Here is an 18,023-nt window from a genome sequence, read left to right as displayed (position 1 = left end):
GTGTTAACAACGGGATCAACGAACTCGAGATCGTTTCGACGTGGACGATTTCCCGCGAAAGCCAGAAATCCTGTCGATCGAACGTATTCGGCGCAGCGGATCGTAGCTGGTTAGAATTAGCCGGCGTATGGTCGGACCAGCGACCGGAAACCTAAGGTCTGGTTGACCGTAACCGATTGATTGCGTCGTCCAGTTTCTCGAGGGAAACGGAAGGGAACGTCGCGGTTCTTAAATGCGAAAGGTCGTAAAACGTTTACAGGAACGGAGAAACGTGGGAACGAAGGAAGGTGGAACGGCGTGTTTTGTGCCGCACGAATACCATCCTTGACTCTTACCGATCGAACCGACGAATTTGCAGAGCTCGCGAATTTACTTTGGAAAAATTCACGAAGAAACGCGAGAATAGCTGGTCGGGTTACGGCCCGAAGAAGATGGAACGTTGGCGAACCGGCGAACGGGAGAAGGAAGGTGCACGCAAAAATAATTGGCCTTCGATTCCAGATCGTGAACTAACGAGGGAGCAGTCGTGAGAGAAGGCCATTTTTTTCATCCTGTTGCGGGTATAAATATGCGCGATATCGAATTTTCCGACCCGAACTATCGCGAGAAAACGTTCGAGGTGCGCGATATTCGTTCGTTTCGATTTTCGATGATCGGTCCTTTGAATCTCTGCTTTCGGGCAACGAACAATTATCTGGATGCCATAAAGGAAAGCAAAATGTGTTGCAGCGTCTCGTCCGACATCCTGGTTGACGGAACAGCGTTCCAGCGTCGAGAAGCATCGAGATTAGTGTCTATTCGTAGCAACTGGGACGGCACTTAAAAGTTTATTATGGCTCATCAGTTATCGACGATACTTCTCGAGAGTTATTAATATCTTTCGGGAAATCAATATGAAAGACGTGACGCCGCGCTATAACGGATCTCCTTGAAAATCGTTGTATCGGTGTGCATGATTCTCGCGTTAACCCTTCCCGAAGTCGTTTAGTCAGTCACTAATACGAGAGACTCTATCGCTGTTACCCTTCATTTCTACCAACGATCGACGAACCAACGGTCTCGACGTACTAGCCGTTGCACTACATCATGGTTATAGGTGGGCGTTATTCCCGGCATAACGACGGGTTTTCGGTAATGCGTAAAAGAAACTCGGGCGAATTAGGGCTAAGTTTATCAACGATATCAACCGTATCGTGTTTTTTAAGCAACCGGGTTTGCACGCAACGAGGAACTTCCTAGCCTCGGCGCTCTCGAAACGAGCACGGTAATATCGCACGATATATCTATACCGGGACTAATCGGCGCAGGCGTGCCGTTTACGAGCGAAAATCAAACATCCGCGAGAGCAAGCTGTCGCGAATATTCGATTTCTCGATGAACGTGCCAGTCGCGATTACTCTTGAAAAGCGTTTCGGGCGAAAGAAGCGCGACGAGACTCGTTCGAAGAAAGAGAAAGGCGAATCATGGAGAAATCACGGACGAATCGTCGAGGGTTAGAAAAACGCGATATGGAATAAACGTGATGCGGGTGGGGGGGGGGGGTAGGCGTTATCGTGCTCGAGTCCTGATTCATCCTTGAAGCAGCTCCCACGCGGTACGAGGCGCAGCCCGAATAGAGGTTAACGTTAAACCGAGAACGGTCGAGAGGAATATATTCGAGCGGAAGAAAGGGTAGAGGGCGAAGGAAGAGCGAGAGAGCGAGAGAAAACAGGGAAGAGGGACGAGAAGATAGGGGGATGAAATTGGCGGCCGACTAAGAATCGCAGCAGCTCGAGTGCGCCGGTCGCACCACCCTGGGTCGCAGGGATTCGGGCTGGCGCGCAGCCGAATCGCCGCTCTGCGCCACGTGCGCAGTATATCCGCCGCCTGTGTGTCCGGCATCTTGCTGTCTGCTGCTTACCTTCCTACCTTTCAACCTCTGCTCCTCGTCCGTCTACCTACCCTTTGCCTCGTCCCGTATTTTTCCACCACGTGCACGCTACCAAAGCCGATCGAACGATCCTTAGGATTACGAGCACCGGTCGAAGCATCGTCGCCGACTCGTTCACAGGCTGCGATCGTCGCTCTCCACGAGAACGCGTCTCCGGGGCGTCTCCCGGCAGCCAGCTGTGCCGCGCTGCGACCGCGATCGTTACCCGAAAAGCCGGCTAATGTCGCCCTCTAAATGCGCGAAACGATCTTGCCAAAAAGCACCGGAGCACCGAAAGCGCTGTGACGCGGGCATCACGGCGCCCACCCGTTCGACACCTCCACCGTCTCGCGCTTTCTCTCTCTCTTTCTCTCTCTCTCTCTTTCTCTCTCCCTGTCGCGCTTTCTCTCCGACACACACACCTCGATTCTCTGGCATCTCCGCGATATCGAGGCTACCAGTCGGCGACGTTGCGGAGCCACCTAGAGAGAGGGGGTTCCTGGTGACGTCACCTCTCCGCCATTTTGTCCGGTGACGTCAACCGAGCCACGACCATCACGACCGCCACTACCGGCCGCGTACCTTCCAGCCTGCTCTACGTTTTCGCAGGATTCTTCCGTCAACCGGTTGCGTACCTCCTTCCAATTTACCACCGCCTGTCTACCCCGCTATTTTCCATTTTTGCGTTTTCAAAAATTTCAAACTACCTCCGACGATGCGACGTATCCATGAAAGCAAACAACGACACGAAAGCGATTGTAACATCGGGCGTAGCGTTTAGGGTTCGTTCGACGGTGTGATCCGATCGACCGTACGTGTTCGTAAACGCAAAAATGGTGTTGTTGGGCCAGCCGCGGTTGTACGAACGTCCAAGCGTCCCAGCACGCCGGTGGCTAGTGCGTAAATCTAGGTCGAGGTAGTACGGCCGCGGGCAAAGGCATTCGGGGGAATTCGATGCAGCGGTTCGCTTATGTTCGGCGTCGAGCGACGCGATCACACTGCATAACGTTCGTCTTAATTATTCGATTCGAAGCGCTCCAGGCAGCGGTCGATCGACCGCGGTGATCGCATCAGCCGGTCACAGCGTGCCAAGATTTTTCGCTAACGGACACGCGTCACGCGGTAGCCACCCATCCGATACTACGATACTTCGTGTCACGTGTATCGGACAAACTTCGAGAGGAAAGAAATTCCCAGCACCTCGTTCAACGACGAGATCCCATTTGCAACACGTAGCGAGTAGGACGCGTGCAAGCAGAAATTAACGACAAGAGGAACGTTCGACATTCATCTAGAAACCATTCTGTTTGAGAAATCACTATAGGAAATGAAATTTGCACGATGCTAAGTGGAGAGACACGTTGAATGTCGCTGCTATCAATCGTTACTCGACGCCTTGACTCGCAACTTTGCCATGTCCCAAAGGATACTATACTTCGTCTATCGATAGTATGCCAGGTGTTATCGATTCTTTTAACGAGCATATAGAAATCACCGGTTGCGCGCGGTCTCTCGGCTCGTCTCCACTCTCGAGTCCGTCTGTCGCGCGACGTCGCTACCCTCACTGAAACGATAGCTGCGAGCTTCTCGTCAACGGAAGCTATCGCTGCTAACGTAGCGACGAATACCTCGCTACTTTGCGTTAGCCTGGAGATTACTCGACTACTCAGCGATGGAGTTTCGCCATATTTCGTCGACGACTACCGAATCGTTCGCGAAGAACATGCATCGACTACCCTGATGCAAAAGCAGGGACAGATCGATGACGCTATTACGACTGCCTCGTGACGACGTCGTTAGGTCCGATTCGAAAACGTTAATCGTACGAGCAAATTCGCGCGAGATCGAAAGCTCGGCCGAATCTCGAAACCGGGGAACTTTGTCGATACCGATCCTTCCAAAATACAGTTACCGGGCAAAGCCAGATTTTATCAAAATTTGCGCTCCGATGGATAAAAAGTAAAGAGACGAAGAGATGGAGCGCAATTGGACTACCCACGGTCTAATGCGGACGAGCCTGATACGAAGCCGAGGCACCATAAATAGCGCTAATAGCATTGTCTGCGCGTTAAACCCGTGTAAACGCAGGCGGACGTCGGTGAGAAACGGGTGTTGGAAAGCGAGGGAAGGCCAGCGTTAAAGAGCCACCTAGCCATAATAACCGCCTACATAGCCCGGTAAAATTACCTTTCGGTCTATTTGCCCCCAGAAACCGGGGTTACGTCAGCTGTACACGTGTGCGACGAATACGTGTATCCGTTTCGTTTCGACAGTTCCCCTCCGTTCCCCTAACGCGCCCTTGCCCTGCTGCTACCACCACCCCTGGCGAATTGTTCTGCGATCGCGCGTTATGTCACTGCGTACGTTTACGTGCACCTCGTGTGCCTCGTGTACGAGTACGTCGATCTACGTGCACTGCCTAATCACAGCCGCATCCCCTCGACTTCTCTACCTTCCTCCCGACTCTTGTCACATATCTACGATATATATCACTCTCGTATTAACCTGACGATGTTATTAATCGCAATGGAAATTTGCCACTCGTCCGATAGAATCGAAATTTCGGACGGCGAGAATAAATTATCGGCCATGATCCTGCCCCGTTTTTATCGAGTACGATAAAGATATTAAATATTAATTTTTTATCGAAGAAAATAGGAATTTGCGCGTGTAGAGCGTAGGCAACAAGCGTTTGCAAAAGTGGTAGTGATATGCAAATTTAATTGACCACGATAGCGAAGAAAGCGGATACACGAGTACGTTTTAACGCGTTTATTCGTCGTCGCTGCTATAAACGCATCGTCTGCGTCTAAACGCATGCGTTTTAGAGCAACCCGTCGGTCGGCAACGATTACACCGCGTACTCTAGCTTCGCTGCGATGCGTCGATCGAAAACGCGAATCGCGTGTTCCGACTATAGCCGTCGTTTCGAACGATCAAATTTTCCTCGAGATTTTCCAAACTTGCGACAGCCACGTCCCGAAGATAAACTTCTGCTCGCAATCGTAAAGGACACTCGAGAGAAACCGTTACGCTCCGATATCGTATTACAGACTTTCGGAGGCAGTTTCTTACGACGAAATAGATGTTCGATCGTCCCATGGAGCGTTCGATTGTTCTTCGAACGTACTTTCGAACGATTCAACAAATTCGACATCTACTTGAAAATGATGCAAGTTGATTTACGCGCGGAACACCGATATCGTTGCGGTAATTTACGACCGGTTAGGTGACGCTACATAGTGGAACGCTGTAAATCATATAAAATGGAATGTCGCAGCCGGTGATATCGAGGCGAAAAACGTCGAAACGCAAAACAGCCTCGGCAAACCCAGGGCAAACGCGCGAAGGAGAGGCGCGATCGCTGGCCCTGCAAACATTTGCCTAACTGCCAAACGCGAAGAAATCCGTCGCGTAAACTTATAAACAGCGAAGAAACTGTCGATCGACGTGCGCGAGTCAATCGGATTAGATCGCAAAATTAATTCGATTTGCGCGACACAAAAATTCCTAGGGAGGACGATCTTTCGATTGTCCGCGGTCGCCGACAGTTTGCTGATTCAACGACGAGCAACGGCGATGGAAAAAAAATGAATGAGAATCTGAAAGAAGGACGAGCGAACGTTGGGAAGGGGAAGAGGGTTCCTGGCAGGGCTGTCTCCAGATTGGCGAGTGCTCGAGCACCAGTCACGACCGAGGATAAAGCTGTATAACTATGTGGCTCGTAACGTCGAGACGAAAGGGGACGGCTATAAACGAGCGAGATCGTCTGGCGCCTGAGAACGTCTCGAAACGCTGCTGCGAGACGCGCATCTATGATTTTAACTCTTTCGGACGAACAGCGACCGAGAAAGAGGAATCGAGAGAAAGAGAAGGAAAGGGAATGGAACAACGTCATGGCCAGACGTCTGACTCGTCCCACGCCCACGCTCCTCGCCACACACGCCATTTCCGAGGAAGTTGCACCAACCAGTGCGGATACGTTTCGTTTTAGCGCTCCAGAGAAAATCAGCCGCCTCCCCGTCTTCCCTCGATTCCGCGGTTAGTGCGGACGTTGGTAAAATCGTCCGTTCTTCCAGTATCCTTAAACGCGATTTGATTACTCGTCGATACGTACGGAGCTATCAAAGACGAGCCACTTCGATACCTATGTATCTAGGACCTGAGTGACCTATTTTCGTCCAGCGAAGCCGAGCGTTGGCGAGACGTTGCCGTTCGATTCCTATCGAGTAGGACACGTAACCAAAGACAGGCATTACAGAGGTGACGTTGCCGGCTACCTCTCGAAATTTCCTCCTACGCGTATCGTGGCGGTCGGCGGGAAACGCGCGTGGCAGCTCGAGGATTGCGAAATCCTACGTGACTCGCAGCGAAGGAGCAAGGAGGAAAGAGGCGGGAGGAAGGCGGCGGGAGGTCGAAGGAAGGTTTCGTGAATCGGAAAATAATGCACGAGGCGGCAACGGTCGTTCCACGTATTCGAATGGATGATTTGGTGACTGACGCGAGTGAATGAGCGAAACACGCGACCGTGAAAGAACCGTCCCAAGAAGCTCGTATTCATTGATAAGGGGAACCGATTAACCGACCGTTCACTGTTCGCCGAAGGATGCTAATTAGAATATGCAAATTCGGTTACACGTATAATTCCTAGAAATTTCTGCGACTAAAACAATTTTTGCCGAGTCAATGGATGCGATAACGCGGCGTACTCGTGGAAATTCCGCGCAATATCTCGACGTGGAAACGATTACGAGTTTGTTCTCACAGCGATAAAGTTGGAAAATCGAATTTGGATTTCCCGGCAAGTTGGCGCGCGTCAAACAACTAGTCCGACGATTCGCTGTACCGCTTTTGCCCTTCGAAGTTGACCGGCTGACCTACCAATTTATTTCAAATAAAATTTTATATATACAAGGGACTCGTTACTGGAGAATATTCGATATCAAACCGACAGACGTTGCCACTTTTTTCCCCTTTTTATTAAAAATTTCGCGACGTTCGGCCTGGCGGAACGTTATCGTTGCGTTGTAAATCTCGCCAATCGCAACGAGGAAAGCTGTAAATGATAATCTCCACGAAGGTTTGAATATTCCAACGACCCATTAAAGGAATTACGATCGCAAAGTTGGTACTTACGGTAGCGCGTGTGCCAAACTCGTTTCCGTAGCTGTTCTCGCTAGTCTGACCACGCACGTACTTGTACTACTTAAAAGACCGGACGTGCCAAGCGCTGCCCTTTCTACCGCACCTTCCAAACGTCTAGCTTCTCGTACTGCTTTCGGCAGGACGCGTCTGCTCCGAATCGATCTCCTTCCACTCGATCGCAACGCATTTTCGACCAAAGATTTTACTTCGATCCCGAGACAAATTCCAACGTTTCGACTGCGTCGATTCGCATTGTCGTTACGCGATGAATTCTAGAAAACGCCGGGGAATGCAACTCGAATAAATAGATGGCGAGGCCATTCGATGTAGACAACGGGATCCTTGAACTATAACATTCTAGCACGAATGATACAACTCTTGGCCTTCGATGAATCGCGATTCGTCTAATTGAAAGCGCGGCTAGTCGGCTTCGCCGAACCGAAAGCGAATCGTTGGACGCGGGAACGCGACGCGTGCCGTCCACGTTCCACGAAACCAGACGCGTCGCTGGAACGCTGAATCGCGCTTTTCAAATCCTTGAACTATGACGTTATAACACCGGCGTAACTTAAACGATTATTTAGATCGTGGAGATAGCGTGCGGGAGAGCGAGAAGGAAGAGTCGACACAGTTTTTTTTACATTAGCGTTCTTACTTTTCCAATACGACGCGCGATAAATTACCGCTGTTCAAACTTTCCACTGCGCTCGTAGCGCGCGATGAATTACGTTCCTTTTCGCGGCGAAGCGATTTACAAATTCGATCGGAAAGATTTCTTCTGTTGCCCCGTTAATCCTGTCGCTGTTCGCAGAGACGCGAGTCGAACGACGAACAACCTCTTCCGGATGGACAAGCGCGGCGACGAAGAATTCTCAAGAACAAAGTCGGCCAAACGGGGGGCGATCGAATCGCCGAACGTTCCAAAAGTTGTCGCTCTCCCTTACCCGCTTCTACATCCGCTCCATCCACGTATCTGTATCGTAGAACGCGAAGCTCATTTCCTTACGCTGCCCAAGGTTTATAAATCAGGGATGTCGCCCTTGTCAATAGTAAGGTCAACCGGGGCGACTCGGTGTCTCCAGCTTTTGCCAAGTGGTACGAGCAAAGATAGAAAAAGAGAGCCAAGAGGAGGGCACGGAGGAGCGAGAGGCGTGGGGGGGATGTGGGGAGTGGAAGAGAGTTGGACGAGCCGGAACACAGCCGAAGTCGACGTATGCGCAGTATACGTACGCACACACGCAAACACGCAATAATATACGCATTCGCTGGCAGGATTCTCTTTCGCCTACGCCACGAGGTCACCAAGCATTCGAGCGCCATTGGTCATCGGCAGAGGGGAAGCGAGAACCCGCGTCCTTCGCCACGCAACGTGCCTTACGTATGTCAGCTTGCCCCTTTTGTCGCTGGAATTTCAACTCTCCACATCTCGCACGATATTCCAGGAAATAAGAACGTGGTAACGTGGACGAATGCCGGTCGAGGTTGCCACGTTTCGCTTAACTTTCTTCGATCTACGATTTTCCTATTTATGGAAAGGACTTTTGACTTTGTCGGATTCGCGAACCAACGATTTCGAAAGACACGGGTAGCAGCTGCGCGGAAAATGTTGACAGGCACGCGTCACTCGTGGACGATACCGCCGCTTTCACCCTCGTCGCCTCTTTCCTGTAACGTTCTCCGGCGCCCGATCCGACGAAACTAACCTCGAGGTTCTTTATCCGGTGATAATAAAAACACTGCACGCGATGTCTACGTACGTGTATGCCCGACGCCCATTGTATCCAACGAAACTACGATGGCAATTAGGTTAAACGAACGAAGCGGATCTAACCGTGAGTATTAAACGCACGCGCGCGCGATATCATCGTAGATGTAAAAGGCATCCCTACGGTGGCATAGTCGACCCCAGGGAATATGCGAGCTTTATTATGTACGAAGGACGTGTATGTGCGAACTAGCCTGGTATACTGAAACGTGGTATATTGAAACGTGTGCACGCACACTACGCGTTCACCGCTGACCTGGTGCACAAAGAAACTTTCGCCATATCGATCTAGCCGATCACCGGTACAGGGCGGAACCGAAAGCTTCGTGCCGGCTCTCGAATTATTAAATTTGTCGTTAGGAGTCGTACGGCACTCTGTTCTTTCGCGTGTCTGAAAACGCTGGCGATCGCGCAGCTCGTGAAAACGTATTTGCCCATTTAGCAGGAATCGCTTTGAAAAGTTCGATGAAATTCGAACGTAATCTCCGTTCGTTTGCAATGCAAAACGAGATCGAATTTTACGAAGCACGGCTCGTTTTGATAGCAGACCGATCCGTTGCCAAAGTTTTCGGGCCGAGCAACCATTTAGTTTCACACGGTAGAATCGCCAGCGTAACGTCGGTGTACTTACACGGGCCAACGGACTGGTTCCTCCGAACGCGAAACGCGCCGCGACCGATCTACGCGTCGTCACCGACAGCGACTCGTAATTACTCTCGCGATACTACCATCGAGATACGACTTTGTTCGTCAGAGTTTAATTCCTGCGTCGTTAGATAGTTTCGACGAATAAATGTTCGCTCGACCAAAGCAACTCGCAAAATGGAATCGCAGCGCCCGATAACCAGCAATTTGCTGCGAGCTTCGAGTCAAACGGTCGATTAAAGTGGCGAAAGAGCGAAGGAAGGAAAAAATAGACGCAGGGAAGAGAGAAGAGTGTGCGTTTGAGAGAAGAAGACCGTTCGGAAGAAAAACCTGTCCAAGATACACAGGCAAGTTTAATCCCGTTGTAGGCAAACCCCGGGGATAAAAGCCACGTCGTTGGAAGGGAATCGAGATACTTTTGGGAAGAATAGTCTCGCGTCTGGCGAGAAAATACACGGAAAGGTGGATACCTGGCAGCAAGTAACTATATATCTATCGATCGTTCATTCATACCGCCCTTTCGGCCCCTCCTCGGCCGCTCGAGCGATCCTCTTCCACCCCCGTCGCGCGTCCTCTTCCTTCGTCCATGACTCCTCCAGCGTCGTCGTACTCCCCGTTTTACGGGCGTCAGAGCCAGTCCTACCAACTGCGAATCCAAGCCTGCCCGCTCTCACACGTGCCGCGCACCAACTGCCTTCGCCATTCTTGCCAACCTCCGTGCCAGCTAGCTCGGCCCATCTCGGCGAAGCAATCAGCCTCGACAATCGGCCTGATACGAGTCGACGTAACGCTTCCCTAGAAATTTCGACCCAATTTCGCGGGTTTTTATGATCCGAGACGTTGGCGACGAGGGGACGAGAGAGCGTTCCGCCACAGGGGCTGTCCTCCTTCGCCCTTCCGAAACGTCCGATGCAATTTTTGGATCGTCAGTTAGGCACGAGCTTTCTTCCTCGAGATCGTCGAGGCTCTCCTCTCGCCTACATAAGAAATTTTCGCCTCTCTCTCTCTCTCTCTCTCTCTCACTCACTCACTCGCTACTCTTTGGCAACGACTAGGTTAGCGGAAACAATTCCAACGAGAAACAGAAGGAATCGAGAATCTCGAGTCGAAGTTCATAAAAATTCACCGCCGACGAAACAATGCGACGACTTACGTGACACGAATGGAAAGGCGATTCGCTTTTTCGCGCGATTCGCCGGTATTATCTTGGAAATAGTCGCGCTCGAACGTGTCCATTAGATCGATCGAATCGAGATTGGATGCACGGGGGACGCGATTAACCGAACGAACGACAAAACGACCGGCCGGCACGCTTCGAGCCATTATTTAATTGACAGTTACGTAACGCCGGCTTTTACGTGACAAACCAGCCTTACGGATCTCTAATAAATTAACGTCCAGTCGGACACTCGAACCGGGATCTTCGACCTCCTTTCGCAATCCTCCACACAACCTTTCAGAGAGGATATTACGTTCCCCGTATCTATACGTACGCTGTACGTTATACGAGCGTGGAAATTTTGATCGCACGCAAATTATCCTGGCGTTCGACGGTTCGCTGGTTTCTCGGATGCAGCGAGTTTTCACTTTTGGGTATTCCACGAAGCCCAAAACATCGTGCGTGTAGTTTTCCAACTTGAATCGCTTCGATATTCTCGAGGCATCGCCTTAACGACAATTCGTGCGATCCCCCTTCCTCGTCTGTTTCGCCAAATATCAGGGGAGGAGTTTCATCTTCGAAAGCGCACGATGGTACGCCGATTTAAAGTCGTCGATCGAGTCAAAGATAGAGGCGACACGTCGAAAACAGTTTGGTTTCGGGTCGTCGACCTTTATTTTCAGGTATTTTCGATGGAGACGCGTAAAAATCTGAGGCGGTCGCAGCAGGAGCCGGTTAGCCCGGGGATTTCAGAGACGAAGCTCGGTCGGTCGCGTGGCTACGAACGCCTGCGATTGCTCGACGTTTTAACCAAAAACGATAAATCGCCCCGCATAAACTAAATTTCCAATGCGGTTTGCCAAATTACGACCGGTTCGACGAAAAATTCAGAGCGGATGCCCTTTACGTATTCGCAAGTGGCGAGCGCACGAAAGAAAAATGACGCGGTGCAGGATGAACGTCGCTACTCGTTTCTAATTAATCTCGTTCTCTCGCCGATTATTTAACGCGGACGATTATGCGACGCGGACACCTGCCGTACGTGCTCCCTGTTATACGATTTCGTGGGTAAAACGCCGCTAATAAAAGTAGAATTCCCGTTCGACGAACATCGAACGCTACCGCCTGACCAGAGATTTCCACCGCAGCCAAGTATTCTTTGCAGGCAATGGAATTCACGTTGAAAGCCTAATAGTTCGGAAGTTAATTTTCTTGGTCGATCGTGACACTAAAAATCGATACACTCGTGTTTACAGATACTTTCTAATACGAGAGTAACACGGAACTCTAGATATTTCGTTAGCGGAATCCGTTGGCCGTTCAAACACGCGTCCTTACGACCTCGTAACATGGCAAAAACTTTAAATCATTTTCCGCCGAATTACGATAATATCGCCGCGACCGAGAGTGCAACCAGACTCTGCCTTTAAACGGTGCAAATTTTACGATACACGCTGCTTATCTCTACTTTCCTCGCAGACGGTATTAATTTGAAAATACTTGTTCGACTTTTTATCCAGCGAGTCGCGCAACCGTAACACCGAACAACGTTAAAGCAATTATTCACGGAGAAGTTAGGTTCAAAGGTTCGATCCATTAAGCGACGCATCAGAATTTAATCGATACGATTAAAGGGCGAAAAGAGGACAGCCTGTGCGTAGGCGTGAGCGTAGGTCTGTCGCAGAAACTCGAGGATTCCTCCCTCCTTCGGGAAATACGATCGCTCCTTTGACGGCTGCTTAACGAAGGAAGGTAGTGTAAAAAGAGAGAACAGAGAGACAGACGCAAAACATTCTGCGTAGCGATCGTGGCGTTCCCTTTAACTGGTCGGCTACGTTGCATTCGTGGACACGAACAGACAGCACTGGCTGATAAGCGACGCGATGAAAGCTCGATAAGAACGGTGGGATAAACGGGGCCAACGCGATACGACAGACAGAGCCGGGGAAACGACTCATCGATGTATCGTGACACGTTGTTTGCCGGTAATTTTTTTTTTTTTTTTCTTCCGATCCATCGAACGAGCATCGAGTCGATGGACAGAATTTTTCAACGAATCGGAACAGAATCGATCTCGGACGTTCGTTTCCCTTTGGTGCGAATCTTTCGTACGAACGAACGAACGAACGAACGAGAGGTAAACCGGCGTTCTTGAAATGTTTATACGTCGAACGGATAAGGGCCGATTGATCCCCGTCGTGCTACGCTGCCTCGTAAAGAGGTCAAATGGGAAACAGCAGCGCGTTCGATGCTTCGAATCGTTGATTCGAATTTCGAAAACTTTGCGACGTGCAACGGATCTCTCGAGTCGATACGTTGACGGACAAAGCGATTCGTTTCGTGCGGATCGAGCAGAGTGAAGCGTGAAAAAGCTTCTCGACGGAACGCGACGAGTCGGTAGACGCTGGTGCGTAAAACGAACACACCGGTAGTCCGGCTTGGTTTGAACGTGAAGTACGTGCAAACCGGCTGCATCCAGAACGGGAAGGTTCGTCGACGTTGAATAAGATAAATAGAAAGGAAGCGAAACGAACGGTGTCGAAGGTGATCTACCGACAACGACAGATTATAACGTGAGACGGAAGGATTTGTAATCGCGTAACGACGATCAACGTTGGTCGACAACGTTCGAGCGACAGAGAAGGAAAGAGCGTTGCAGACGACGGAGAATGATTTGGCAACGAAATCGCTAGGGCGAAGAATCGGAATGAGAGCCGTCCCGGTTTCGCTGAACTCACCTCTAGAGGGAGGCAGGGGCTGGTTGCGGCCATGTTCCTACATGCGTTCGAGCCTCTGCCCTGCTGGCGATTCCCTCTTCGTGCTGAGGCACCACTTTAAGAAACCACACTACACTCGACGAAAGGTTTCGTCTGCACGACGAACACAGAGTAGCCCTTGCCAGTAAAAACGAACAGAAAGAAACGGAAACGGAAAAAAATCACCACGTACCACTTTTTCTCTTCGATATCCTTTTTCGTTTCTTCGTTTCTTCGTTCGGTCGTATGGTCGGTGGTCGAACCGTCGACGTACGCGCGTCGTTCCGATCGTTTCTTCTTCCTGTTGACCGCTCGTTCGCGCAAATACGATCGCTCGCAGAGACTCAGACAAACTGGAGAGAGGGAGAGAGAGAAGAGAAGGGGGGATGTGCCTCTTCCTCTCTCCTAAGCTCTAAACTCCGTGGATCTCGACGACGAGACAAGCGAAACCAACCACTACCTTCCTTTTCTTCTTCCTCGTCTTCCTCCAGCACCTCTCTTCCTCTCCTTCTTCCTCCTCGTCGCCGATGTCGTCGCCTTTCCTCCCTTTCGAGTCTCCCTCCCCTCCTCCCGTGCGACAACACACAAGAACGCACTCTCGATCGGTCTCGCAACGAGGTCGATTCCTTTCTCTCCTCGGCTCCTGCTTCCGTTCTCGATCCCGATCTCGATCCCGGTCCCGATCCCGAACTCGCACCCACACCCGCACCCGCGCTTGCACTCGTACTCGCACTCGCACCTGTTCCTCTTCCACCGCCACTTCCTCCTCCTCCTCCAGCTCCTCCTCCGCCTCCTCGTTCGCGTCCACGTCCTCCTTGGAAGCGGTCGCTGCTTCCGATCCTGCCGTTCCTGTTCTTCCTCCTCCTCGTCGACGTGGTCGTCGTCGTCGTCGTCGTCGTTGTCGTCCTCCTCCTTCTCCTCCTCCTCCTCCTTCTCCTCGTACTTTCTCCTCGCCTGTCGATTCTCGTCCTCGTCCTCGTCCTCGTTCTCGTTCTCGTCCTCGTCTTCGTCACCGCCGCCGTCAACCGCCACTGTACCACGTTCTGGTACGCATAACAAACGCACTCGCGTCCCTCAGCGTCCCCGAGGGCGACCGAGCGGCGACCACGAAAACCCCTTCACCGACACTCGCACACTTTCTCTCCCTCTCCTCGTCGCGTAATCACTCGCCCGCTCTCTTCTTTCCACCGTATTCGATCCGATTCACGCTGCTTCGCGTCCACGCGTCCACCTCCGGGTCGACGTTCACGTTCACGTTCACGTTCACGTCCGCGTCCGCGTCGTCTCCGTGTCCTCCTTCCTCCGATCCCTAACCCGATCCCTATCCCTATCCCGATCCCTATCCCGATCCCTATCCCTATTCCTATCCCGATCTCGATCTCGATCCCGATCCCGATCCTTCCGCCTGCTCCTGCTCCCCCGCGTTTCCCAACTTACGAAACAAAGTACGCTCTCTGTATTTCGTGCTCGCGCCCTCTCGTCTCTCGTCCTCGTCCTCGTCGGCGCGCCGCGAGCGCTTTTCAAGGCCCGTCGTCGCGGATCATCAGCGATGCGCGCGATCCCAAAGTCCAACCGAGCCAAAGGGAGGATTCCGAACGAACTTTCCAAGGGAATCGAATGGCCCTTCTCTCTGCTCCTTTCCCCTTTCTCTCTTGTCCGTTTCACTCGGCCGGAAGTTCACGCACTACCTACGTTCCCCGAGCGTCGGAGCTCGTGGCCACAGCGGGACGGTCGCTCGACTACGTTCTCTCGCACTTCCACCACCACCTACACACGCCTTCTCCGTCCCTTTTCGCTATACCTGCCTTCTCTCTCCCGCTCTCTTTCTCCTTCGCTGCCACCACTACCGACCGTTTGCGCCCCCTTTCTCTCTCTCTCGCTCGCTCGCTCTCTTCTTCTTCCTCTCCCTCGATATCCTTCCCTCTTGCTTCGCACTCGGCTCCGCGGCTCCTCGTCCTCCTCCGCGAATTCACCCTCTCGCTTCCTCTCTATTCGCCTCCTTCCTCCTTGCCGCGCTTCGTCCTCCTCTCTTCAACCGATTTTCGCGCCGCTTCTTCGTTGCTCTCTAGCCTCGTGGCCTCGCGAGCTTCTCTCCTCGTTCGCCTCGAAATTCCGCGGTTCAGCGTTTCCGTTCCTCTGTCCGCTACTTTCCCTCTCCTCCCTCTCCTCTCGTATTCTCTCATTCTCTCTTTCTCTCTTTCTCTCGCGATTTTTCCCCCTTCTCTCTATATATCCGTCTCTCTTTCTCTCTCTGCCTTTCGCGTGCGCGCGCGCGCTCCTCTTTCACTGCCGTCCCTTCCCAGTACCGAGTTGTTACCCTCTCTTTCCGATCGACGAGTTCGCTCTCGTTCGCCACGTTGCTTCATCCTCGTCTCTCCTCGCCCTTCGTCCCCAAGTGGGGAGGAACAGGTGCGTATCGCCATCCACGAAGCACCCTCCGAAACGTTTCATTTAAAATTTGACAGGAATTTGAAAGCACCCGTCGATGTCGTTCCTTCGCGTGCGCGTCTTTCCAGCCAGTTTACATATCGGGGTTTACTATGTACCTGGCGTTCTTCAACATCGTTTACGTTGTTTTGAATTATGATCGTTGCCCGATAGATTCCAACGGCCTGTCGATAGGCAACGAGCATACTTTTTCTGCTATTGTCGTCGCAGAGTTCGACCGTGTCGTAAACCAAGCAGCCTGCAAAGTTTGTAAACTGCTTCTTGCTTATAGTTCCCGCGCAACGTGTTCAACGCTTATTAGTTCGTTGGAAACACGTGCCGTTTACGTCAAGCGTTTCGCTCGAACCGCTTGAATTCGAACGACTCTCCCAAGCCCTGATACGGTTTATTGTAAGAAAGCTGGTATTTTCGTACGTCTTTTCCATTTACCGAGACAACAAACGAACCACACGGAATAACTTCGCATCCGTTGCTCCGTTTAAATAGAAAATAGTTTAAAATAGACGACTCAAGCAAGACGGCCAATTGAAGAAGATCGTTGGATGGTGACGCATTTTCGAAAGCAATGGACACGTAAGAAGAGACGTTTAGCTGTTCTTACGACCAGGTGTTGGAACGCACGGCTGGATCGCCGGTGTGCGTAAGAATTCGTGACCGTAAGTGAGCTTTCGCTCTCGTAGGTGTACGTCGAACCGATACTGCCGGCACCGTCAAGAGACATGCGCCACTGCGCTTGCAAACGCAGGGAAGGGAGACGAGCTTTCGGGGTGCATGAACGTTCCATGCAATCCCGGCGCCCCGTTCACCCTTTCCGCCTGTCGAATAATTGATAGAAAACCATCTTTGCCAATACCGGCAATCGTGATTCGCATTTGGCGCTTCAAGATCACCGAACACCGTCCCGACGATGATTATTTAACATGCTGTCGGCTACGAGGAAAACATCAGCTGCTTCGGCTGGTTCAACGATCCCATCGCGCCAATATCGTTAATTGCCCTTGCGAACGAAACCAGGTAACGAGCGGATCGTTGCTAAAAGAAACCGATTTCCTCCGGTTTCTCCGTCGAACGACTCGTCTCCTTTCCCTACCATTTCCTTCGGAGACTCGTTCGTCGCGTGTAACGCGTTCTACGAGCAGACAAGTTTCACGCGAAACAGGTTATTATCCTCGTGATCACTCGAAATCGCGTATATTCAGTTAGTCGGTTCTAATTGATCAAGGTTCTCGGTGCTCCATATATCGGGGTTATCTATCGGATACAAAGTAGCTTCCGGCCGAAATCGAACCGGATTACCAACGCGGCGCGAGAACGAACGCAATCAACGGCTCGTCGATAAATCTTGGAACGCCGTAAAGTGCTTATTTTCCGATGAACAGTCGGTCGGTCCATCGTCGATGTAATCTCGGACGGACAGAGTCGGCAGGTATTTTAGACGGAAGAAACAAACGCACGGCTTGGATGCTCGCTGAAGTGCATGTGCCTCTGTGTGTGCTCGTTTATTTAGGGGAAAGAGAGAAAAAAAAAAAGCAAGAGAGAAGAGAAAGAAAGTCATAGCGTCGCGATGCGACGCGCTCGGATGGCTGCGCCGTTTCGCGCGATTCCACGGTAAAAAAGGATTCGGCTTTAAATCCGCGAGACTGTATGGAAGCAAGGGTATAGCGGTAGTGGCGGGGAGGGAGAGGAAACGAGAAAGAGGAAGTAAAAGAGAGACGGGTTGGTAGGAAGGAACGAGAGAGGGTTAGTGGTCGAGGGATAGCGAAGCTGAAGGGTGCAGGGGCAGGCAGAGTTCTGGGTTTCTGGGTTCGCTCCGCTACGAAGTTCGGAAAGGCTGCTCTGTACGACGAATGTGGAACAGTAGGTCAGCGCACTCCGTGACCCCCGCCGCGGCCTACCCCTCTTCGGTGCATACACCCTGATGCGATACGTACGACCCTCCGATTCTCCCGCTGCTTCCCTCCCCCCCCCACCCATTTCTCTCTTCCTTTCTTTCTCCCTGCCTTCTACTCGACGATTCTCTCCTGCTTGCGCGCGTTCGTTCGCTCTCACCATCCCTCTCGCCCTCGCCGATCCTCTCCTCCTCCCGTTTTCCGTTTCCTCCTTCCTTTCGACCGATCGCGTTACCTTACGCTACGTTACCAGCTATGTACGTTCCGTGCGAACGCATAGTGTTGGACCGATCGCGCGGAACGTTCT

At 51.6% G+C, this 18,023-nt stretch overlaps 1 protein-coding gene across 4 annotated transcripts in view; it reads right to left on the bottom strand.

Moving 5' to 3' along the window:
• Positions 1-18,023, bottom strand: part of LOC122578021 (voltage-dependent calcium channel type A subunit alpha-1) — a 101,066-nt gene that overhangs the window by 44,640 nt on the left and 38,403 nt on the right. Inside the window, exons 1-2 of one of the 4 annotated variants that reach the window (XM_043749860.1) lie at positions 13,573-15,502; positions 13,362-13,493 (exon numbers count right to left, since the gene is read on the bottom strand). The exons of 1 other annotated variant lie outside the window; for it this stretch is intronic. Coding sequence is in view for 1 of the 3 variants with exons in the window: in XM_043749858.1 (XP_043605793.1) it covers positions 9,978-10,259 (282 nt within the window). In the remaining 2 variants the exon portion in view is untranslated. Of the gene's footprint in view, positions 1-9,977; positions 10,260-13,361; positions 13,494-13,572; positions 15,503-18,023 lie in introns of those variants that run through there. 2 more of the 4 variants (XM_043749858.1, XM_043749861.1) reach the window with 2 other exon arrangements.

Source organism: Bombus pyrosoma, linkage group LG3, assembly GCF_014825855.1.
Source record: "Bombus pyrosoma isolate SC7728 linkage group LG3, ASM1482585v1, whole genome shotgun sequence".
Lineage (NCBI taxonomy): Eukaryota > Metazoa > Arthropoda > Insecta > Hymenoptera > Apidae > Bombus > Bombus pyrosoma.
The sequence above is the reverse complement of the archived record's forward strand: the minus strand, read 5'-3'. Positions and strand labels throughout refer to the sequence as shown.